General features: G+C 22.4%; 5 protein-coding genes across 7 annotated transcripts; 4 read left to right on the forward strand and 1 right to left on the reverse strand.

Moving 5' to 3' along the window:
* Positions 1-32: 32 nt before the first annotated feature.
* On the reverse strand, positions 33-1,326 carry LOC128964344 (uncharacterized). Its single transcript, XM_054310936.1, has 4 exons — positions 1,226-1,326; positions 864-997; positions 726-809; positions 33-539 (listed from the first exon to the last, which is right to left on the reverse strand). Exons 1-4 carry the CDS (start codon positions 1,300-1,302, stop codon positions 280-282), a joined length of 555 nt encoding a protein of 184 aa, XP_054166911.1. The 5' UTR covers positions 1,303-1,326; the 3' UTR covers positions 33-279.
* A 3,195-nt stretch (positions 1,327-4,521) lies between these two features.
* LOC128964602 (cysteine dioxygenase type 1-like) lies at positions 4,522-6,435 on the forward strand. The gene is made up of 4 exons (XM_054311234.1): positions 4,522-4,790; positions 5,605-5,722; positions 5,807-5,996; positions 6,131-6,435. The coding sequence occupies exons 1-4, from the start codon at positions 4,522-4,524 to the stop codon at positions 6,340-6,342; spliced, it is 789 nt and encodes a 262-aa protein (XP_054167209.1). The 3' UTR covers positions 6,343-6,435.
* A 291-nt stretch (positions 6,436-6,726) lies between these two features.
* On the forward strand, positions 6,727-13,164 carry LOC128964613 (putative glucosylceramidase 1). The gene is made up of 8 exons (XM_054311245.1): positions 6,727-6,811; positions 9,766-10,283; positions 10,756-10,928; positions 11,042-11,489; positions 11,619-12,022; positions 12,147-12,149; positions 12,264-12,600; positions 12,751-13,164. The coding sequence occupies exons 1-8, from the start codon at positions 6,727-6,729 to the stop codon at positions 13,162-13,164; spliced, it is 2,382 nt and encodes a 793-aa protein (XP_054167220.1).
* Positions 13,165-13,962: 798 nt separating this feature from the next.
* LOC128964623 (putative glucosylceramidase 4) lies at positions 13,963-14,766 on the forward strand. Its single transcript, XM_054311257.1, has 2 exons — positions 13,963-14,400; positions 14,575-14,766. The coding sequence occupies exons 1-2, from the start codon at positions 13,963-13,965 to the stop codon at positions 14,650-14,652; spliced, it is 516 nt and encodes a 171-aa protein (XP_054167232.1). The 3' UTR covers positions 14,653-14,766.
* A 1,715-nt stretch (positions 14,767-16,481) lies between these two features.
* LOC128963218 (tetratricopeptide repeat protein 39A-like) lies at positions 16,482-20,085 on the forward strand. 3 transcript variants are annotated; one of them, XM_054309727.1, is made up of 11 exons: positions 16,482-16,511; positions 17,409-17,613; positions 17,710-17,842; positions 17,964-18,096; positions 18,193-18,541; positions 18,657-18,808; positions 18,892-19,056; positions 19,167-19,284; positions 19,374-19,482; positions 19,556-19,673; positions 19,753-20,085. In XM_054309727.1, the coding sequence occupies exons 2-11, from the start codon at positions 17,422-17,424 to the stop codon at positions 20,030-20,032; spliced, it is 1,749 nt and encodes a 582-aa protein (XP_054165702.1). In that variant the 5' UTR covers positions 16,482-16,511; positions 17,409-17,421; the 3' UTR covers positions 20,033-20,085. The 3 variants fall into 3 exon arrangements, with proteins under 3 accessions (XP_054165702.1, XP_054165695.1, XP_054165710.1); XM_054309720.1 differs by lacking the exon at positions 16,482-16,511 and adding an exon at positions 17,157-17,244; XM_054309735.1 differs by lacking the exon at positions 16,482-16,511 and adding an exon at positions 17,157-17,239.
* The last annotated feature ends 5,584 nt before the right edge of the window (positions 20,086-25,669 follow it).

Raw genomic sequence — 25,669 nt, forward strand, 5'->3', positions numbered from 1 at the left:
GTTAAAAAATAATAATAAATTCATTTAAAAATTGATAAAAAAAATTCTCACTAATTTCTTATAGTTTATGAGTATATATATAATATATTATATATCAGGGTTGCTAAATATATGCAACCATTTATACTCCAAGATTTTTCGAAATGTTTACTATTTTACCCCTCTATACCCCCCCTGAAATCGAAAACCTTTAGCAACCCTGATATATATATATAGAAAATAAAAAATAATTTTACAAATCATTATTTGCTATACAATATGTTTCAATTAATAGAAAAACTAATTATTAATAAATGTTTTCATTTGATTAATACATTTATCCAATTTTATCATACAATCACCACACTGTGATCTGTCCCACCAGTTTGTCCATATTGTGTACGATACAAATGGTCCATAAGTTAAAGTTTTGCACAATTTTGTACCGGTTTTTGTTAGTCCGAGCCATTCAAACATTTCATTGCATCCGTATTGAGGTATATTTGGTAATAAATTATCAAAAAAAGTGTCTATATATTCAACTAGAGTCTTGTTTTCAGCTAAAAATAATTTAATTTTAATATAAATAAATAAAATATATTTTAAATTTTAAAAAAATATACTTAAACTGATAAAACTATATTTTTCTTTCGATATATACAGTATATAATTATAATTAAATTTATAATTTGTTATTAACCTTATTATGTTTTTTTGTCATTAATTATAATAATTATAAAAATTACTTGTTTTATTTATATCCACCAAAAATTGTTTTACTTTCATTTGTCTGTCAATATTGTCTGGAGTTTGTCTGGTATTAGTTTCAACTATAAAATAAAATAACAATTTATTAAAAAAAATAATATAATATAAGAAATTACTTTTTGTCGTGCAATCAGTTGTTGGCAACAATGAGGTGATTGTAGGCGAGGGTGTGATCAATGATGGCGTCGATGATATCAATTTAGACGGCGATGTGATGAGTATGGGTATCGATGGTAATGTGGATAATGAACTTATTGGTAAAACATTTAAAATAATGATAAAAAAATAATATAAAATAAAATTATACATATTTGCTAATAAATTAAAACTTTAAAATAAATGTTAGACTGTTATAATCGGATGCAAAAATAATAATGAAATTATACTAATAATTATTAAAAATATTTATACAATAATTTTTTATTATTGAACGAAATCGTCAATTATTATAAATAATGACTAATTTTCTAATTTATACCTATTATTGATATTTTTGTTAATAATTTTATTAATCAATGTTTTCGTATTTTTAACATTTTTCTCGATTATATTCATATGTTTGTTGTTATCACTATTGATGTTAATTTCATTATTACCTAAATATTAATAAATGAAAAATAATTAATTATTTTTTTTTGAAAGTTTATAAATTTTATATATTAATAATTTGAAATACAAACTTGTGTTCAGATTATTACTTAATGTTGATAACATGTCTATAGAATAACAATTAAATATAACATTTAATATACAGATAATTAATAATTTAGTCATATTTATTTTTGATTAAATATTAGACTAATAGTAATTTTTAAATATATATATACTAAACATTCAAATAATTTTAAATAAAAAGTATATATTTCTAATTATCTTTATGTTTGACACATACTATATATACAATATATATATTAATATCAATACAGTATATGTAAAATTTTAATGTTTTATTAATACTGTTTATAGTAAATACAATAATACATTATATTTAGTGATAAATTAATCCCTGAACCGGATTTTAAATAATTGAATTTTTCATTATTGGTTAAAATTATATTACAATTTATTTCTGTTATTATCTATGATATATGTTTTTAGACTAAATATTAAACTGTAGTTTATATTAATCACTAACTCTATGAATATTTGATTTAAGTAAATAATATTGTTTAAACTTTTGATAAAATTACTATAATATTATTTATGAATTATAAGACTAATATTAAATATTTGTTATTTATATTAAATTATTAAAATTTAAAATAAAATGTTATGAAAAGTATCTACAGTTAACTTTTTCAAAACATTTTATTTGTATTAGGCGTTGTTTACATATTACGTTCGCACTTTTTAAGAAATCTAGACCCCCTCCCTCCCCTATGTTCGCAATTGTTCGCATGTAGTCATTTAAAAAAATTACATTCGCTTGTCGCTAACCGCTACCCCCCCCCCACCACAATAAATGAAATATTATCTAATTGCGAACGTTCTTAATGTCTCTACCCCTCCCCTCCCCCTTGTTCGCAAAAGTTCGCTTTGGCTAACCCCCCCCTCCCCTCAAGTGCGAACGTAATATGTGAACAACGCCTTATATATATTGTAAATTAAATGAAAATCATTTAAATTTAATTATGTATCACTAGTTTTATTTTGTAATCTAACTATTAATACAATATTTTTTTTGATGTGATTTAAAATAAAATAAACGTCTAACAAACAATATAAATATTATACTATAAATGTATTCAAATGAATTTATTTTATAAAATAATTTATCTTGTTAATTATATATATATATTTAGTTATTTAATACTTGTTAATTAATATCTAACAATTATAAGGCTAACGCATAACTAGTCTAGACAATAGTTACTAATTAATTATGACTAATACTGTATATTTATTCAATACACCCACTAATTAAAAATAAAAGTCAACGCTTTATATTTCATATACAAATCAAAACAAGTTTTTAATTTATTAATAAGTAATACTATTATTACTAGTATTATACTACTCATTGCTATGATTATTAACAATGAAATATACTTTTTATTAGTCAATAATATATATATATATATATATATACTGTATGTACTTCTAATAATATATAATAATTAAAAATAGCAGTTTAAATTTGAATATATAATCTATATTTTTAGTAAATTAATATTTAAATAATTTGCATTGACCTTATTTTGTATAATATTCATATAATTTATTATATTAAAAAATAAATAACTTTAGATATTAATAATAAAAAGTTTAATTGTTTTTTTCATTTTGATTTATTAATACAGTAATAATTTGCTATTATAATTACATTACATTTTAATATTTAACTAAAATATTTAAATTTTTTTCAACAAAACATAATGAATAAGCAAATATGATAATAAATTAACATTTTTGTAAAAATTAATATATAGTAACAATATAAACAAATTATATGCTTTATAGTAACTAATTGTTATCTATTGTCTATCTATCTATCTATCATTCAGACACATACTTACATATACTCTTATTTTGCATAATTTCTTAATAATAATTAATGATTTTATTAAACCCTTTATTTAATATTTAATGATATTTTAAAAAATTATCTAATGATTAATTACATATCATATTTATAGCAAAAAAAATAGTTTACTGTATTAAATACTTATACTATATATTGTTGTCAAAAAACTAGATAATCATCTATTATACCAATTTAACTATATGTTTACTAAACTATAATATTAATGTAATTCAATTGAATGCCTAACTAGTTATTAGTTGCTAAACATATAACAATCAGGTAATTAATGTTTTATTAATAGTATTTTTTGTTTGTTTGGTATAACTACTAAATATATATTATAACAGAAGATTTTTTCAAAATTTTTTATTTTTTTAAACTTTATTTTTTTAACTGTTGAGTATTGCAATACACTTTATCTTAATTATGAATATACTATGAATTTTATAAATTTTAATTATTGTTTAAATCAATCAAATCAACATGTGACCATATTATAATTAAGTTAATCATAATAATCATTATATCATCATAATTATCTTAGTATATAAAATAAATAAATATTTATTATTTCAAGTTTTATGTTAAAAACATTGTCAAAATAACGTTATATTTTCTTTAATTCATATTAAATTTAATTAATATCCGTTTTTTTTGTCTAAAATTTTCTATTTATTTCAACATAAAAATTGTTTGTTGTTATTTGTTTATTGAAAAATACATTTATATATATTTGATACACAGTTTTGGATAATAACAAAATTGATAGATAAGTTTATTGGACTGTTTATAAGTAACTTATTATATTTTTTTTTATTATAAGACATTAGTTAAATTATTATTAATATTATTACAAAATAAAATATCTATTTTTTCTTATTAGTCATTAACTGTCAATTAACTAAAATTATCATTTTGTTTATACCAATTGATATTTTTTTTGCTAATCAATCAATAATCTCTCATAAATACTTAGTATATTTGATGTATAATTTTTAAATTATATGTTTTTTAATTAAGTGTCTTAATAATTAAACATTAGTTTTTTTCATATAACTTTACATATACAGTACTATTCATACATATATATATATTGTTTTACTGAATTAATTATTTAATAAATTATTATGTAAAAGTGTATTAAAATTATTAATTGTGAATAGTCTGTAAATTTTTACTTTAATAATAATATTGTTTTATTTAATACTATAATAAGTTTTACTACTACTACTACTACTAATAATAATAATATGGATATTAATTGTGCTATTGATTGTAATTATAATACAATCACTACAACAACTACTAATACACCTATTTATGCAAATAATAGTTGTTATAATAATAATAATAAATCAGATATTGTGTCAAAAGTGGAGACATTTGATGATCTGGTGAAAGCCTTGCGTGAAGTCTTTACCGTCGATACCGTTGATGTCGATTATGTCCACAATCTGTTGATGTCATATAAGAGTAATCCACAGGAGTGGCGAAAATACGCGCATTTTGACAAAAATAGGTTATTATTATTATTATTATTAAAATTACGATAATATAAATAACATATTATGATATATAAATATATAGAAAAGTAAATAATACTGTATTTGAACTATAATTGTAAGTTATGTATAATATTATTATTATAGTATTTAGTTTAACTTTTATTATATTTAATTATTTATTTGTTAAATAAACAATATATAACAAAACCTATAGTAACAGTATATGAAACTATTGATTGAATTGTTAGATAAAACTTTATTTTATAATAATTTCTGTGTTTTTCTAAATTTCAATGTAAACAAAAATATGGAGAAATACTTATTGATTATTGATATTATAGATAATATATAATGATTATATATCATATCATTTAATTGATTATTGAAATGACAAAAATCTATAATAGTTTTATACTTTATACTCAATTACTATCATTTGGCAATAAATCAAAATCATTATTTTTGTCAGTTTTGAATAATTGTCAGATAAATTATAATATATATAATAGTTTTAAATATTGTTGATAACTAATTTTATTAAATATACTTGATTATATTTTATTGTAAACAAAAATACCAATTTAAAGTAGCAAAAAAACAAGTTTAAATATTTAATTTATAATAATAATTAATAATATCTACTGATTAAACATATAAAAAAAATAGTTAAAATTATTTTTTATTGTAATAAACTAAACTGTAGATTCATGAAAATGATAATACTATAGACTATTGGTATTGTAAATATTATTTTCAATATATATATATAATATATATATATAATATATATATATTATACTTAAATACATTTTTATATATTAAAATTAGATATACCCGTAATTTGGTGGATAAGGGTAATGGCAAATACAATCTGATGCTATTGTGTTGGTCTGAGGGACAGTCGTCCAGTATTCACGACCACTCAGACTCACACTGTTTTATGAAGGTATGGATATTTATTTGTCGGTTTGTTTTTTAAATATTTACAATAATATAACTGTTTTTTTTAAAAAAAAAATATTATCAATAGATGCTATCGGGAAGTCTACATGAGATACGTTATGAATGGCCGGAAAATACTACCAATGATAGCGACACTACTACTACTAGTAGTAATAATAATACTATTGTTATGAATAATAATAGCGGAGATGATAGCTATGAGATGAAAGTACTTGAAGAGAATATACTGAAAACCAATGGTGTGGCCTATATTAACGGTATAAACAATCATACAATTAAAATACATGTCTGTCCCCCCACTCTAACCCCACTACCGCTCCCGAAACATGTGATAATATAATTAATGTTTTTTTTCTCAATTTGTTTTATTTTAAAAATATAATAATAATAGATTCAATTGGTTTGCATCGGGTAGAGAATCGTTCGCACACTGGACCGGCCGTATCGATGCATCTGTATATACCTCCCTATTCCAAGTGCCAGACATTTGATGAGAGGACCGGTTCACGTAATATATCGCGCGTTACGTTCTATAGTAAATACGGCGCCCGAACTCCCTATAGAGTGACCAATTGTTTAGTGGATAAAACGGCAAATCAATAAATATCAACAATTAATCAAAATATTAATTATAAAAAACAAATAATAATTTTTCAAAAGAGAAACTAATTTTTTTCAATTATAACAAATAATATTTGTAACATTTTTTTTCATTTATTTTAAAACAATATTTTTTAAAAATTGAATTTAAAAATAAATATATTGAGTGAATACTAATTCATTACAGATTATGTATAAATAAATAATGAAATATAAAATTAATGAAAATAAAAATTTCTATAATATGTAAATTTAAATTGTTTGCTCTGCTTTTTTAAAATAAAAATAAATATTTAAGGAATTAATTAAAATCTAAGTTAAATGTTTGTAATTACAAAATAATTGAAACCATTTTATAATTCTTTATACAATTGTTTTGTATCTGTAATGTCAACGCTATCATCAACAGCCATATCATTGACTCTAATATTATATCTAATGAGCCGTTGCTTTAAAGCCATATATTTGGCCCGTAATTGAATGGACTGCCGGTGCCAGTCATTACATTTGTCTTGTCTATAGTGATTGTATACTGTTTCCAATGTATGGCAAACATATTGACTATTGTCATAGGTTTGGCCGACAATATATAATAAGCCATTTTCACACAAAACAAATGCAGACAATTCGAGACCGGTATTTAAAGCTGACGGCGCTTTAAAGCTTGAAAACCAATCATAACACGAGGGCATCAAATATGAGGTAACACCTGAACACTGTATATCTTCTAATAAAAATTAATTGTTGATATATTTGTCAAAATATTAAAATGAATTTAAGATTTTTTTTATTTTAAAAAAAATTTTAATTTGTGTGATTCTTACTATAATTTTTGGCCAATTTTTCAATAATTATTTTGATATCTTTTGTGTTAACGTCCACTACAGTCATAACTAAACAAATAATAATAATTTAAAAAATCATATGAATATTAAAAATATTTAGACATTACTACTAAACAAATATTGTTTTTAAAAATTTAATTTGATTGTCATTTGATTTAATCAATTAACTAAAAAACTCAATACAAATCATACCATCATTTGGTTTATGGCTGTTATTAGTTGACAAAGTAGTGACCATTTCATTGGTTGTGTCTTCATTAGTCACCACTTTAGATGAAATATCGCTGATATTAATAAAAAACAAAACAAAGAAAATTAATGAAATAAACATATTTTTAAAATATAAAAAATAAGTTATTATATTTAAAAAATTATAATTTTTATTACTAAAGATGAAGACACTAAATGAATATTATTTTAATAAAATAATTTATTTATTAAAATACAAATTTAAATAATAATTACTTTTCAATAACATTGTGATTCAATGTTTGAATATTTTTAATATTTTTGTCAATTTCATTCATAAGTTTAATGTTGTTATCATTATTTGTATTGATTTCATTGATTTCTAAATAATTTTAAAATATAAGGAAAAACAAAAATGATTAAAATATATGTTTTAACAAAAAATATTTTAAATTATTACTAACTTGTGTAGAAATTATTACTTAAAATTGATGACATTTTAATACACTTACAGTTGAATATAACATTTATAATAATTATTATAATTAATTTATTCATCTTATAATATCTTTTAATAATTTTAATTAATAAAAATATATTTTAGAATATTATTTTTAAAACATATTTAATAAATTACTAAATATTTTTCATTAAAAATCATTTATATCTTTATAATGGTTTATATACTATTCAGTATATTTGTATAAAGTATTAATATTGGGATATATAAATACATGAACCGGATTATAAAGTTTAAGTAATTTATTGAATTTATTTCTATATATTTACTTATTTACTTAAATAGTTATTTTATTTATTATAATTATGTTATATACAATATTATATTAATATATGATTCATATAATTATTATTATTTTTTGCATTTATATTTTTATTAAACAATGTTTATTAAAACAAATTCAATTAAATATTTATATTAGTTAAAAAAAATTCTATTGTTATATATAAAAATGACAATAGGTTTAGACAAATATTATTTAATACTATAAATAAAATAACATATTTGTTAATTAATAAAAATTAATTTCTATTATTAATTTACTAAAACTACTATTATATTATATATTTTTTAATTTTAGATATTTATATAAAGTTATTATAAAATAATAATAACTAAATATTTGAATTTGTATTATGTGTATTGATAAGTTTTAAAATTAATTATTTACTAAATAAATTTTATATTTTAACAAACTATTTTTAAATTTAACAAAAGTTAACATAGCAACAAAATATAATTAAATAAATGTTAATAAAAATAATTAAAGTTTATATAAATAAGTTTAATTTTTTATCATTTCATATATTTATAGTTTTCTACTTAATTTAAACTTAGATAAAAAATTAATTAATTTTTTATAGTAATTTATAATATATTTTAAGTATTTAATAAAATTTTATATTTATTGTTATTATTTTATTATCAATGATAATTTTGTTATTAACTATAAATATAATATAAATAATTAAATACATGTTTTTATTAAGTGATAATATTATAGTATACGATTAATTAAAGTATACTATTTAATTTTTAAATAGATTTAATTGTAGTATTTATCAATTTGAATATAATATGAAAGTAAATTTAATGTAAATATTTAGTTAATTAATTTTATACTATCAATATAAAACATAATACATGATATATATATTTATATATAAATATATTTTAAATATAAATAAATATACTGCAGAAACGTTATGAAACTAATGTGAAATATTGTTTATCAAATTAGTTTTAGTTTTTTTCTCTTTAATTAAATAAAATATCAAAATCATGCAAAAGTAAATAACATTTTAAGTAAAATCAAAAATATTATTCACACATTATATTTCATATACTATTTACTAATATTTTTAATTAACAAACTTTTAACATCTCTAACATTTTGATATATCTTAATATTTATAAATATGTTTTTATTGACCTAGTTATTAATAAAAAATTAAGAAAATATATATATATTTTTCATATGTTATGTAGTGTACTGTGTTTTTAGGCAACAATTTAATATAAAAAAAGTTAGTGTTATCTATTTGTTTGTGTAAATAATAAATTATTAGTATTATTATTATTTGTGTGTATATTATATTGAACTTGTTATATATAAAAATATATATTAAATTAAAATTATATATATAAATATATATTATTTTTAATTGTAAAATAAAATAGTTAAAAAATTTAAGTTTTTTTAAAAAAATATGAATTTAAAATTATATATTATATTAACTACTAAATCAATAGCACAGTTATCTTTTATAATAATAATATTATTATTTTGTTCAATACTATTAACAGGTGAACTGTTACTAAATTTATAAAACAATATATTTGACTCATTTATTTCACTTATTTTGTTGTTAGTTGTCGATAGCCATCGGGAATGTGTCCTCAAAGTGATTGCCAACTCGGACTCAGTTTGTGTCTGCAATCAAACCTATTGCGATGACTTTCCACCGATTACGAGACCATCGGAACCGGGAGTTGTCTTGCTTTATGAGTCGACCAAATCGGGCGCTCGATTCAAACATACGGTGCTAAATGTTAGTCATGGAGTAGGAGGAGTACCGGATGAAGGATATACCAGTGCTACTAAACGGCGGACAACTATTCTCATCGACCGTAGCGTCGATTTTCAGCCGATTCATGGTTTTGGCGGTGCTTTTACCGACACTACGGGAATGTTATTGAAGTCGTTGCCCGACTCCCTGTCTCAAGCTATACTTGAAAGTTACTTTTCGGTCACTGGTATTGAGTACAGCTTCGGTAGGGTTCCCATAGCAGGTACCGACTATTCGGTCCGTCCCTATACTTACAATGATTTCGAGGATGACATAAATCTCACTCATTTTGCTCTACAAAGTGAAGATTTTCAATGGAAGGTTAGTTTGTTTTATTTTAAAAACTTTAATAAATATATATTATTTTTTAACAAAATTATTATTTCTATTATAAATTAAATTTATCATATTTTTAAAATTTTATATAAAAAACAAAATAAATTAGATCATATGATTTATCTTAATTATAGTTTACTATAGGCTTATCAGTAAATATATTATATTACAAATATTTATAAACATTAGAAAATAAATAATTAATGAACTTTTCTCTATTCTCAATGAACCTAAAAAAAATTATGATTAATTAATATGAATGGCATTTATAAAAATCTAAGTCTCAAATAAAAATTTATTTAAAAAAACAATTTAGTGGATAATTATAAAAGAAACTACTCTTTGATTTAAAAAAAAATAATATAATATTTAATACAATATAATTAAATATTTGCGGAAAAAATAATAATGATTTTATTTTTGGATATATTTTTAAAAAAAATTTTTAATACCGTAGATACCATACATACAAAAAGCACAAACTCTAGCACCGCATGGACTCAAATTGATAGCCTCCTCGTGGAGTCCGCCCGCTTGGACTAAGACAGTCGAACGGATCAAAATATTTGCCAACTTAAAGGGCGAACCGGGCGGTCAATACTATCAATTATTGGCCAATTATTTAGTCAAGTTTGTAGTAACAGTAGTATTAGTAGCAAATAAAAAAGCTACCCTCTCTCTAAACTATATATATACATTTGCAATATAATTTAGCAATGCTAATATGATAATTAATTGTCCAGATTTTTAGAAATGTATAGACAGTACGGTATTTTGTTTTGGGGACTAACCGTCCAAAATGAACCGGTTCAGGATCACGGTAACAATGGACTCAAAATGACGGCACTAGAGGAACGGGATTTCATTAAATACAATTTGGGTCCCACTCTATGGTCGGCCGGTTTCGATAGGGAACGACTAAAATTGTTGATATTTGACGACACGTCGCCTCATATACGCGAATATGTGGACACAATATTGACGGACACAGAGGTCACAAAATACGTGTCGGGCGTAGCGCTGCACTGGTATTACAACGAAATTATGGGTCCATTTCCCGACCGAGTTCTCGATTATGTCCACTACAAGTATCCAGATTTTCCGGTTATCAATACMGAGGCGTGCAGTTTGACGGGTGCTATGAATGGCAATTGGAATTACGCTGAACACTATGCCTACGATATTATTCGGGTAATACCTGTATTATTTTACATAGACAAACATTTTTTGTGTATCCAACTAACTATCTATTATATTAATATAATAATATATACCCAATATATCCCTGACTTTTACATCAATTTTATGGTTTGAGATTAGGATTTAAATCATTGGGTAATGGGTTGGTTGGAATGGAATATGGTTTTAGATATGAACGGTGGACCGACATGGATGACCAAACACGGTTGCGGTGGACCGATATTGGTGGACACTATAGCCGGCGAGGCCTACAAACAGCCCACTTACTATGCATTGGGACAGTTCAGTAAACTGGTAACACCCGAATCAGTACGTGTTTGGCATCGACTTATTGTTGATCAAATGGACGCCAAACTGTCGACCAATGATTTATCGGTATTAACTGTGCGCCGACCCGACGATGCACTGGTAGTGGTGGCACTGAATAGCGGCGATGAACCGATAGTATTGCATATTAATGATTATAAAACGGGACTAATATTTGAACGATTGATTAGTGGACATACAATACAGTCATACATTTGGTGGATATAATTAACAACTAATGAAATATACATAAAAGTAATATAATGTAAAAACTAACTTTTTATTAATATATATATATATTTATAATTGAATAATAAATTTTTCTAAGTTTGTAAAAACTAGTTTGTTTTGTAGATAAAAATAAATAAATAATTAAATGATTTTTTAAAAAAAATATGCGTAAATAAAAAAATTAATGATATAATAATAATAATAGCAATTATAAAATACGGCATTTAGAGGAAATTTCATTAAATACAATTTGGGTCCCACTCTATGGTCGGCCGGTTTCGATAGGGAACGACTAAAATTGTTGATATTTGACGACACGTCGCCTCATATACGCGAATATGTGGACACAATATTGACGGACACAGAGGTCACAAAATACGTGTCGGGCGTAGCGCTGCACTGGTATTACAACGAAATTATGGGTCCATTTCCCGACCGAGTTCTCGATTATGTCCACTACAAGTATCCAGATTTTCCGGTTATCAATACCGAGGCGTGCAGTTTGACCGGTGCTATGAATGGCAATTGGAATTACGCTGAACACTATGCCTACGATATTATTCGGGTAATACCTGTATTATTTTACATACCATTCCCCTCTATACACAAACATTTTTTGTATCTTATTATACTAATACTAACTATCTATTATATTAATATAATATATACCAAATAAATCCCTGAATTTTACATTAATTTTATGGTTTGAGATTAGGATCTAAATCATTGGGTAATGGGTTGGTTGGAATGGAATATGGTTTTAGATATGAACGGTGGACCGACATGGATGACCAAACACGGTTGCGGTGGACCGATATTGGTGGACACTATAGCCGGCGAGGCCTACAAACAGCCCACTTACTATGCATTGGGACAGTTCAGTAAACTGGTAACACCCGAATCGGTACGTGTTTGGCATCGACTTATTGTCGATCAAATGGACGCCAAACTGTCGACCAATGATTTGTCGGTATTAACTGTTCGCCGACCCGACGATGCACTGGTAGTGGTGGTACTGAACAGCGGCGATGAACCGATAGTATTGCATATTAATGATTATAAAACGGGACTTATATTTGAACGATTGATTAGTGAACATACAATACAGTCATACATTTGGTGGATATAATTAATTAACAACTAATGAAATATACATAAAAGTAATATAATGTAAAAACTAACTTTTTATTAATATATATATATATATATATAAGAAATATTGTATTTTTATAATTGAATAATAAATTTTTCTAAGTTTGTAAAAACTAGTTTGTTTTGTAGATAATAATAAATAAATAAATAATTCATGACATTGTATAAGTATATATATGATATATGATATATAAAATAATTGATAAATAAAATGCTCAGATAATTAAAATAAGATCACAATAAATGTAAAAATAATTAAATAATAAAATGCTTAGCAATTGATTCTTCAAATTCATCTGATTCTTCGTTGTCCATAATTTTTATACCTTTACTAATCAAACGGCGCTTTAATGCAATGTTCTTTGAATGATATTTTTCGGCCAACTTTTGCCAGTGTCGGAGCCGGTCATCACAGGTCATATAGATTTGATAATCGGCAAAGTTGTGCATCATTTGACACGATATCAGGGCTGTGCGGCCACTGAACACTTGCTTTAAAGCCGGTTCACATACTGTCTGTATGGCCGCAACCCCTACTATAGCCGGTGGTATTATATGATATAGATTTGTTTTGTTGTACCAACAGTCCCACGTAAACCATCCCCATAGTGATCGACACATCGATGATATAATTAAAGCTTTAGATTAATAAAAAAATATATATATACAGGTAGTAAATTAATTTGTCTAGATAATATTATCGTTACAATTAGAAAACTGTTTCACTACAATTTAGCAATGCTAATATGATAATTAATTGTCCAGATTCTTAGAAATGTATAGACAGTACGGTATTTTGTTTTGGGGACTAACCGTCCAAAACGAACCGGTTCAGGATCACGGAAACAATGGACTCAAAATGACGGCACTAGAGGAACGGGATTTCATTAAATACAATTTGGGTCCCACTCTATGGTCGGCCGGTTTCGATAGGGAACGACTAAAATTGTTGATATTTGACGACACGTCGCCTCATATACGCGAATATGTGGACACAATATTGACGGATACAGAGGTCACAAAATACGTGTCGGGCGTAGCGCTGCACTGGTATTACAACGAAATTATGGGTCCATTTCCCGACCGAGTTCTCGATTATGTCCACTATAAGTATCCAGATTTTCCGGTTATCAATACAGAGGCGTGCAGTTTGACGGGTGCTATGAATGGCAATTGGAATTACGCTGAACACTATGCCTACGATATTATTCGGGTAATACCTGTATTATTTACATACCATTCCCCTCTACATACAAACATTATTTATCCAATGAATTATTTATATAATATAATTGCTGAAATTACACATATCTGAGCTCACATACCAGTTTTATATTAATTATTTTTATAGAAATATCAATTTCTACTTACATTTATTTGTATTTAGTTCGTTGACAACGATATCTATCTCATGGTCTGTCGGTCCCTGTATTTCACGCAACTGATTGTCATTTTTATTTTCTAATTCAAATCTGGTAGTCCTGGCAGTGCTCGGGTTTGTTGTACTAGTAGTTGACAATTTCATATTATTATTATATTCATGACTGGACATTAAAAAACATAAAAATTATTAATAAAAACGTAGTTATGTATTGAATAGTCATTTTTATTAGATATAATTACAATAGTCGGTCTATTTAATAAAATTATAACTAATTTATTAAAACAATTAGCTTATATAGAGATTTTATTTATAAAGTTATTAAGTAATGACAAAAAAACTAACTTTTTGTTGGAAATTACACCAAAATTGTTATTATTTTGATTATCAATCAATAGATTAGATGACAATTTTCTTAAACTTTCATCAATTTTGATGTCATTGGTTAATATAGCTGATTAAGTAAATAGAAATAATAATTAAAATATTTTATTCATATTTGAGTTATATTTTATTACAATATAAATATATATTTCAAACCTTTGTTAGACATGTGTTTAGATAAAACTTTGGGATAATTGATAAATGAAATTATTATAATTATTATTGAGAAATATTTAAATAAAATATATATGTCAAACATTTTTATCAGTTAACTGTATACTTAATATTCAATAATAATAATACTAATAATAATTTTTAGTTATTGTTTAAACACTTTTAAATTATATGTTATATATATATATATATATATATATATATATATRTGTAAAGTTTTTGCTCTTTATATAAATTATCTTTGATATAAAATATGTGTATTAAATAAATTTTGAATTTCTATTTATTGTCAATAATATTTTTGGCAATTAATGCAAAAATACAATTAAATGGTTTAAATGTTTTTCAATATCCTTTTAGTAATCCTATTATTTATTGAGTTATATTTACAATATATGAAATACAGTAAATTGTAGTAATATTTAATATGTTATCAGTTTGAAAATTTTATTAATACAATAATAAGTTAATTAAACAAAAAATATCAGATTTTATTTGGTAGAAATTATATTTTTTAAATAAAAAATTTTAAATAAATAAGATTAAAGAATTTATTGATACTTATATATATATTAATCTAATATTAATTTAATTAAGATAAATAAAATTGAATACATTTGTTACAATAAAATGTTTAGATAAATTAATAATTAAAACTAAATATTTGGAGGTTATAAATGATTTTGTTTATTAATTAGTTTTAAAATCACTTATTTACTAAATAAATTTTATTTTAAGTAATAATCCATTATTATACAGTATATTATACTGATATCAATTGTATATTTTTTGCTTAAATATAATCATATGTTATAATAGTAGTAATAATAATAATAGTTTTGGTAGTTTTTAGTAGTTATGGCGCAAATCGTAAGGGAAATCAATATTTTATTGATTATATCGTTTAGTAGAAAAATATTAACTAAACCTTTACCTAATTGTTGTAAATGTGTTTTTATCTATTTGTAAACACAATCTACAATAAATGCCATGTAATCGCATTTTTTATAATATAATATAAAGTATAATAAAATGTACATATAATAAAAAACCATATGATTTTGCATTAATAATATTTATTAATAATGTATTGTTATTAGTATTACTCTAATATACACTGAATAACTATGTAATGTCTAGTAATCTACTAAATCTAATGTTATTTTAAATAAAATGTTATTTTTGTTTTAATATTCAACAACAACAAAAATATCTGATATATTAAATTTTGGTTATATTTTAACTATTTGTAATTTTCATATAATATTTTTATATAATTATACATGAATTTCTTTAAATAAAGTAATATAACTTAAGATATCAACTACAATGAGTAGTGATAAAAATATTAATAATTTTGTGATAAATAACACTCAAACTGATCAGTAAGTATTGACAATATATGATATTATATATATATATATATATTGAATATATGACTACTATCTTAGAAAAAATATTATTATTATTGTTAATTTAATACAATAATAATTTTTAAAATAGTGATAATACTTATTAATTATACTAACCTTTTATAATATAGCTAATATAAATTATGTAATAATATTTTTTTTAAAACAAGTATTTATTTTCAATAACAAGTAAAAAATAATAATAAATAAAATTATTTCAATTATTTTAACCGCAATGAGATAAAATAATATTTTATTTTTATATTATTTTAGTTATTATCTACAGTATTAATAAAAAAAATTTTTATCTAAATAAAAATTACACTTTTATTAGGTAAAAATACTGTATTTTTAATTATTATTTATTAAATTGTAAATAATTTTTTAATGAAATTTTTCTTCACAATTATTTAAAAAATAAATATTTTAATTATTTTCATAAATATTTATTTCCTTCATTATTAATTTTAAAAAAAAACATTTACTATTACTTAAATTAATTAATTAAATTATACGTCATTGTATTTTTATTATAGCAGTGATTCATATAATTTTTTTAAAAAAGTGATAATTAACTAATTTTATAATAAAATGTGAATTTATTTACTAATTAATTTGAATTTTGGATTACATTTTTGTTATTTAATTTACGACAAAAACAACTAAAACCTGTCAACAAAATTATTTTTTTAAAACAGCACGTAATGTAATAATAATTTTTGATTAAATGTTAAATTTAAAAAATAACATTAAATCATACAATAAAAATGTGTTTATACAGAAAAAAAATTTAATTAATTAACTAATATTATATTATTTGTAGTTTTAGTGTTATAAAAATTAAGTGTATTTATTTTTTTTATCAATTAGGGAACCGACAAACATGGGATCACCGGAAAAGGGAATGTCGTTTGAGGACAGTATGGAAGAGTGTCGATACCTGATTGAGTTATGTATTAAAAATCAATTCAACAAAGCCATCGACATATGCGACAAATGGTGTCAAACAAGTCTCTATCATTCGCACGGAAAGTCGCTTCTCATGTTTATGAAGGCAGTGCTAACACTAGAAACGGTAGTTACATAAAAAATGCCCGTACCTTCAATTGATATCCAGTAGTATACCCACCCTAACTGCTATTTTTTTGTTATTGATATGACTATCATATAGCCAGAGATAGCTCAGGCATTGGACGCGAACAATGAGACCAACAATATGTGCCAAAAGTATCGCCGATCGGTGTCGTTGGCCAACAGTGTGTCGAAGTACTTATGGAAACACAATTATAATGCCTATTCAGAAGGTAACTGTCCTAATAATTATTAAATTAAATCCTGATTAAAAAAATGATTAAAACTAAACTTTTCATTATGTTTTACAAATTGATTTCTATTACCAAAAAAAAAAAAATAATAAATAATTAGAGGAAATACATGCTGAGCTCATACACGCCGAAAATCTACTATTAATATCGATGCTAACGTTTTTTAGTGATCAAAATATTATGTCATTAATCAAAGGTGCCTTCCGTTTGCGGGCCTGTCATTCATCATATAAGTAGGTGTTGTTACCCCCCATTTTCCCACACATCTATTTATTTGATATCTTAGTTATTATTATTTATTTATTTATTAATTTTTTTTTTTGATTAAGGTTTTGCTTAGACATATCCGAGAACAGGACTGAATGGAAAAGCGAGAGATCGAAAGTGCACTTCCGGTCGGGCGTTATGTTAGGCAACGGTGCCATTAATCTGGTTTTCTCTCATCTGCCCAAACGTGTACTAAAATTGTTGGAAATTATCGGCTTTTCCGGCGATCGACGAGTGGGTCTCGATTTGTTGAACCGGTGCGCCACAGATTCAGCCGGTTTGCGCTATTTTCCGGCTCAGTTGGTTATTGCCGGCTACGAGTGCTACATAAACCAGATGTTTGGTGTCAGCAAATCCAATCTGGAAGTGGTCGAGCAGTTTGTCGACAAAGGTTTGGCCAATTGTGATACGGTATTCAAAAAAAAAAATACACAAACACACACATCATTCAACAACATATTTTAGTAAATTGGTTTTTAATGTGTTTATGTCATCAATTTTTTTTCTGTGGGCACCCACCTAATAGAGCTCATGGTTTCTATGGTTTAGAGCTCGTATACTACAGTTGAGAGGCGATATCGACGGCGCTGTCGACCACTATAATAGTTGTATTGAAGCTCAAGACGATATCAAACAGATGCACAACATTTGCTTTTGGGAACTGCTTTGGTGTCACGCGTTAGTATATATACAGTATATATTGATATATTGARCACCGATAGCTATTAAATTATTATCTATATAACATAAAATTGGTATAGTGTGAAATTTCAATGGGATCAGGCTGCTAACTACGCTCAGATACTCAAAGAACAATGCAATTGGTCTGCGGCTACCTTTACCTATCAAAAGGCAACGTTTCTATATATGAAAATGTTAGATGAAAACAAACCTGAATTGCACAGTCAGGTATCGGAACTGTTCAGGTAATGATTGAATAAACTTATATAATATTTATAATAATATTTAATTTGAATATATTTTAATAATAATAAAAATTTAAATATATATATATATATTTATTTATATCTGATAGGGAAGTACCCAAACTAAAGGTCCGAATAGCCGGTAAAACAATACCGCCCGAGAAGTTTGTTTGCGTTAATGCTGTCAAGTATTTTGATCAAAAAGAGTCACTAATATTGCCAGCATTTGTAAGCATTTTTAAATAATATATATWTATATATATATATATATATATCATAATTAAAAACTATTTTTTAAAAAWATATATATAATTTAGGAATTAATGTATATCTGGAATGTATTTACAATTCTCGACCAAAACCCGACAATAGTCGACAAAATGGTTGAACGAATTAATCGTTTGATACCTAAATATATTAATGACAGTCAGTTTGTTATATAAATAGTTTATTTCAATAATTAAAACTAAAAATTTATTTATAAAACAAAAACTATTAGGAGATTCAATGAATGCCATCGAAAACTATTTATTATTATTGCTATTGAAAGGCATTTGTTTGAAATGCAAAAAACAACACAAAGAAGCGGAAAAATGTTTCGCAGAAATATTCAGAAAGTAATTATCAAAAATTATTATTTTTATTTGTTTGGTATTTGTTTAAAATATTTACAAATTATTATTGTAATAAAATTAGTGAAAAACATATCAAAAAAGATAAATTCATACTTCCGATGGCATCACTAGAGTTGGGATTAACTAAATTAGATTTGGACAACAAATCAGAAGCTAAACGGTGGCTGAAAAAAGCCAAAAACGATTTCAGCGGTTATTTGCTTGAAATTGTTGTCCATTTCAAGGCTCACAGTGCTCTCCAACGGATCAGACAATTGACCAAAGATGAAGAGTTGGATGCCATCAACAGCAACGACAACAATAGTACCAATAATAGTAATAATAGTAATAATCGTAAATAACTATTGTTTGTTAAGTTTTAAAAAAAGTATATTTATATTTATTGAAAATAATATAATAAATGATTTATACCAGTATTACCAGTAATTAGTATTTATTTTGTTATTAAGTTATATTAATATTTGAAGTTATATTTAAATTAATAAAATAATTATATAAAATTTTCAACTATAATATAATAAATAAATTTTTTTATATAAAAATGTACTTTACTTATGAACTATAAGTATTTATATAGTAATTTTATATTTGTATAATTGAAAAATAAATAAATATTATTGTTTAAAATTATATATTTGAATAATTATTTTATTATATTATTAATTATGTGTAGTACTGTATATAAAAACATTTTTACTAATATATATAAACACTTAATAACTTATTATTATTATTATTATATTATTAATACAAATATAAACATATTATATAAAACATTAGTAATATAATGATTTAATATATACTGTTAATAACAATAATAACAATTTATTTTAATAGAAATTTTACTTTTATTAATTAATAAATTAAATTAATAAATAAAACAGTTTAATAATTTTTTTTAATAAATGTAATTTTATTATAAAAGTAAAAAACTTAAATATAAATGTTTAATGACTTTAAATAACATATAAATGATGCCTATTATTGTTAATGTAAATTATGATAAAAATAGAGTTTACAACAAACAATATAGTAATTTAAAAAAATATTGTAATTAATAAAAAAATTTTAAATAATAAGTTTTTATAAATAAAGCTAAATAATGAATAACATAAAATCTAATGATGTAATAAATATTTTCAATAAAGTATATATATAAAAAATATATTGCTTACAATACAAGTAATAATAAATAATAATTAAAACTTTTTAAAACTTATTTTTGAAACTATTAACATGATTAATACATTTGTCTAAATTAATCAAACAATTGCCGCATTGAGACCGGTCCCACCAATTTGTCCAAACAGTATATGATAAAAATGGTGTACAAATCATTGTTTGACAAATTTTGTTACCAGTTTTTATTAGTCCTAACCATTCAAATAGTTGTTTGCATCCAAAATCMWWTAAACTATTTGATAGAAAATTTGATAAAAAATTGTCGACAATTTCAATCAATGTACTATTGTTTGCTAGAAATTTTAAACAATAAAAAAACAATTATATTAATAATCATTTGAAAAATAGTTTTGTGAGTCTTTATTTTAGTAAGTAAATAACTAATTTAAATTAAATGAGCTAGCTCAGCCAAATATTTTTTTAAGCAACTAACAAATTGATATACACAAGTTTTCATATAATTCAGCACAGGTATGTMGGGACAGGGATGTGCTGATACCTTAATTAATATTATAATTAGCCGAAAATATCTTAATTATAATTATAAAAAAAATTTGGTTTAATTAGCTTAAAAATTATTGTTACTATAGCTCGTTATTATGTAAAAACAAGTTTCAGTTATTTTAGAAAATTATTATTATATATATATAAACAAATATTTTGAAAGTTTAAGTAAATTGTAATTTTAAAAAAATACTTACTATTGTTCTTAATATCTATTAATAATTGATTGCTTTTAATATGAAAATCATTGATGTCTTTATTAATTTGGTTAACTATAATATAAAATTTATTTTTAAAATATAATAATTTAATTATTTTTAAAAAAAATATTTAAGTTTTTAAAAATCATTACAAATCATACCATTATTTGTTTTATTCCTCTCATTAGTGACCAAAGTGGTGATCACTTTATTACTTGTGTCTTCATTTGTCACCACATTTGAGGACATATTACTGATTAAAATTAATAAAAAATAAAAATAATAATTTATTTATTAAAATACTAATTTAAATAATAACTTGTTGTCAATAAACCTGTGATTCAAAGTATGAATATTTTTAACATTTTTGTCAATTTTATTCATAAGTTTAATGTCGTTATCATTATTTGTATTGATTTCATTGATTTCTAAATAATATTAAAATACAAGGAAAAACAAAAAATGATTAAAATATATCTTTTAACAAAAAATATTTTGAATTATTACTAACTTGTATTGAGATTATTGCTTAAAATTGACGACATTTTAATACACAAACAGTTGAATATAACATTTATAATAATTATTATAATTATTAATTTATTCATCTTTTGCATAATAACTTTTGATAATTTTATAATAATTTTAATTAATTAAACATTTATTAGAATTTTTTTTTAATAGACATATATTTTTTTAATTACTAAATATTTCCCATTTTTCCAAATTTATATCTTTATAATGGTTTATATACTACTCAGTATATTTGTATACAGTATTAATATTGAGATATATAAATACATGAACCGGATTATAAAGTACAAGTAATTTATTGAATTTATTTCTATATATTTACTTATTTACTTAAATAGTTATTTTATTTATTATAATTATGTTATATACAATATATATTAATATATGATTCATATGAATATTATTATTATTTTTTGCATTTATATTTTTATTAATCAATGTTTATTAAAACAAATTCAATTAAATATTTATATTAAAGTTAAAAAAAAATTCTATTGATATATATAAAAATGACAATAGGTTTAGACAAATATTATTTAATACTATAAATAAAATAACATATTTGTTAATTAATAAAAATTAATTTCTATTATTAATTTACTACTACTATATTATATATTTTTTAATTTAGATATTTATATAAAGTTATTATAAAATAAAATAATTAYAAYTAAATATTTGAATTTATATTATGTGTATTAATAAGTTTTAAAATTAATTATTTACTAAATAAATTWTATATTTTAACTAATAATGTTATTATAATTTGACAAAAACACTAATAATTATTAATTATGATATTAAATACTAATATTATAAGTTAATATTGATACCWTGYTAATAAACTTAAAASTAAATATATTTATTAATAYATRTATTAAATACAGTATGATATTCATTATTTTGATTAATTATAAAACTACAGTAATTTGTTTAAAAACTTTTGTTATGATAAAAGCATACAAATTGGTTAAAATAAATTTTTTTTTACAATAATATATTAAAGTATAAATAATTAAATATTTTTATTATTTATATATAAAAATTTCGTATTATTTTCTAAAGTATAATATCAATACACTTTTCATAATATACGGAAATAAATAAATCGGATTATGAATTAATAATCAATGATTGAATTTATTTTTATAATTGTTTATTCAATGAATTAATTAAAAATATTTATAAAATTGTTTTAAATTTATAATAATAAAATACTGAAGTTTAAATAAAAAATAAACTTAAATTAACATTTTTATCACTTTTAATACTTTTTAAAAAAACTAATATCTATATATTTTTATTAATTAATTAAATGTTATAATTTCAAATGTGATTTCGATAAGGATTATTACTATATTTATATAGAGTATAAATATTTAAAAATAATTTCATTAACAATTTTTTTGTATAATTGATTTTATTCAACATTAATTTGATTTATATGGAATTAAGGTTTATAAAAAATTATTTATTAAATAAATTAATTTATTGATAAAATATTATAATATTCAATAGAAATAGTATTTTTTAATTAATTTTTTTCCATTTATTGAACCCATCGTTCAAAATGATGTGTCATTTAATTAATTGATTAATACAATTGTGTGACAAAATTATAATACCGTAATTAAAAAACTAAACAAAATTATAAAATGCGMTGAAATTTATAAATTAATATCTAAATTAATGCTAATTTAATTTTAAAAATATAAAGTTTTTWAAAAAAATAATATATATAATTCAAAAATAATTACCGGTATAGTAATACTGATAATTAAATTAATTAAATAATTTATACATAAAAAAATGACGACTCAAAATACATTTTACAATTTATATATGTAAACAATTAAATTACTTTTAATAATAATAATAATAAATCCTAACTCTAATGCTATCACAAGGGAATGTATTCACAGGGAATATAAGGAACTTATGGTAAATAAGACGAGGGATGGAATCTAATCTAACCCTAACTATAATATACAGTAAAAATCTCTATAAACACCCAAACTATTGGTGACGTCATACACACGGCTTTTATGGGACCATTCACATAGACTGTAACATTGCAATGAAATAGTGGAGTTAACATATAAATTAAAACTTTTTTTGATAATAATTGTACTTGATACAAATAAAAATTACAATAATACAACATCGTATAAATCTATTTGAATTATTTATAAAAAAATTTATCATCATAATACAATTTATTAATTATAATTTAATTTTTAAATTAATTAAATATTTATTTTTTTTCTTAATTATTTAGGTACAATGATTAATTTAATTATAATTAGTAGATGCACAAATTGTGCTAAATTATATATAGAATTAAAAAATAAAATATTCTATTAACAATATTAAAGAAAAAAAATTGATTTAATTATTAATTATATCTAATTTTTTCAAAAATGTTAAATATATTTTGGGGTTTAGTAATAAATTATTATAAAGTAATAGTGTTTATTAATATCAAAACTATCAGTGCATTACACACACACTAATACAGACTGTTTGTCAGCTTATCTTACGGTGAAATCTCTATCCGACAGACGGTGTTGTTGTGGTGTCCGTCAAACACACTTACAATAACCCTATACTGTACCTGAAAATCACTGTACAATAACATCCCTAAGCACTACTGTCTCTGTAGTCTAAGTGTGTCGTTATGTAGATTGAAGAGGGAGTCAGTAGTGTATGTAACTTATATAACCATTTAATAGCAGCACATTCACTATCATTGGAGAGTATGTATGTATGTGTACAGTATGTATGTCTATGTGTTTGTGTGTATGTATGCAATCATTGAGTCAGTCCGTCAAAGTTGCTTCTGGAGATCGGATGTATGTCCCTATCGGTCGTCAATAATTTGTATTAAAACACAATCAAAAACCTAAATAAAAAATTATTTAATTATTTATAATATTCTATATAAAAAAAATAATAACTTTTGACTGAGTTTTGCATAAATAAAATAATAATAGTTTTGTTTTCTTTTCAAAACAAACAAAAAATTATATTAATTGTAATTATTTTTATCAAATAAAAAAGTTTCTAACTTTTAAAATAACTTTTAATGTGATTTATTTATATATATGTATAATAATAATTCTTTATAATTAAATAATTAATTTTTTATTTAAAAAAATCAGTGTTAATAATATACAGTAGAATTGCTGTCAAAAGCTATGTATAATTTGTTGGAAAAGTGTTTTTAAAAAAAAAAATAATTTTTAGTTGTTATTAATTTGTAAAAATATTTTTATATTTAATTGTCCATGCTAAAGTTTAAATAATGTTTTACTATTATATAAATTATATATGTTATCGTGTGTGTGTATGTGTGCGTGTTAAACTAAATTATTAAATATCATTAAAACAACGTAAATAACATTTAACATTGTTACAACTCTATATTAAAAAAATAATAAATAAAACTATAGCTAATCTAGCTAAGTTAATCTATTATTTTTTTAGTGTCATTATTATTATCATTATAGTACACATCATTATTATTATTATTACTGTTAATTATGAATTGTTTTAAAA

The sequence above is a fragment of the Oppia nitens genome, unplaced genomic scaffold, assembly GCF_028296485.1.
Source record: "Oppia nitens isolate AA-2021 unplaced genomic scaffold, nextdenovo-longstitch-racon4-pilon3 scaffold15_pilon_pilon_pilon, whole genome shotgun sequence".
In the NCBI taxonomy this organism is placed as follows: Eukaryota; Metazoa; Arthropoda; class Arachnida; order Sarcoptiformes; family Oppiidae; genus Oppia; species Oppia nitens.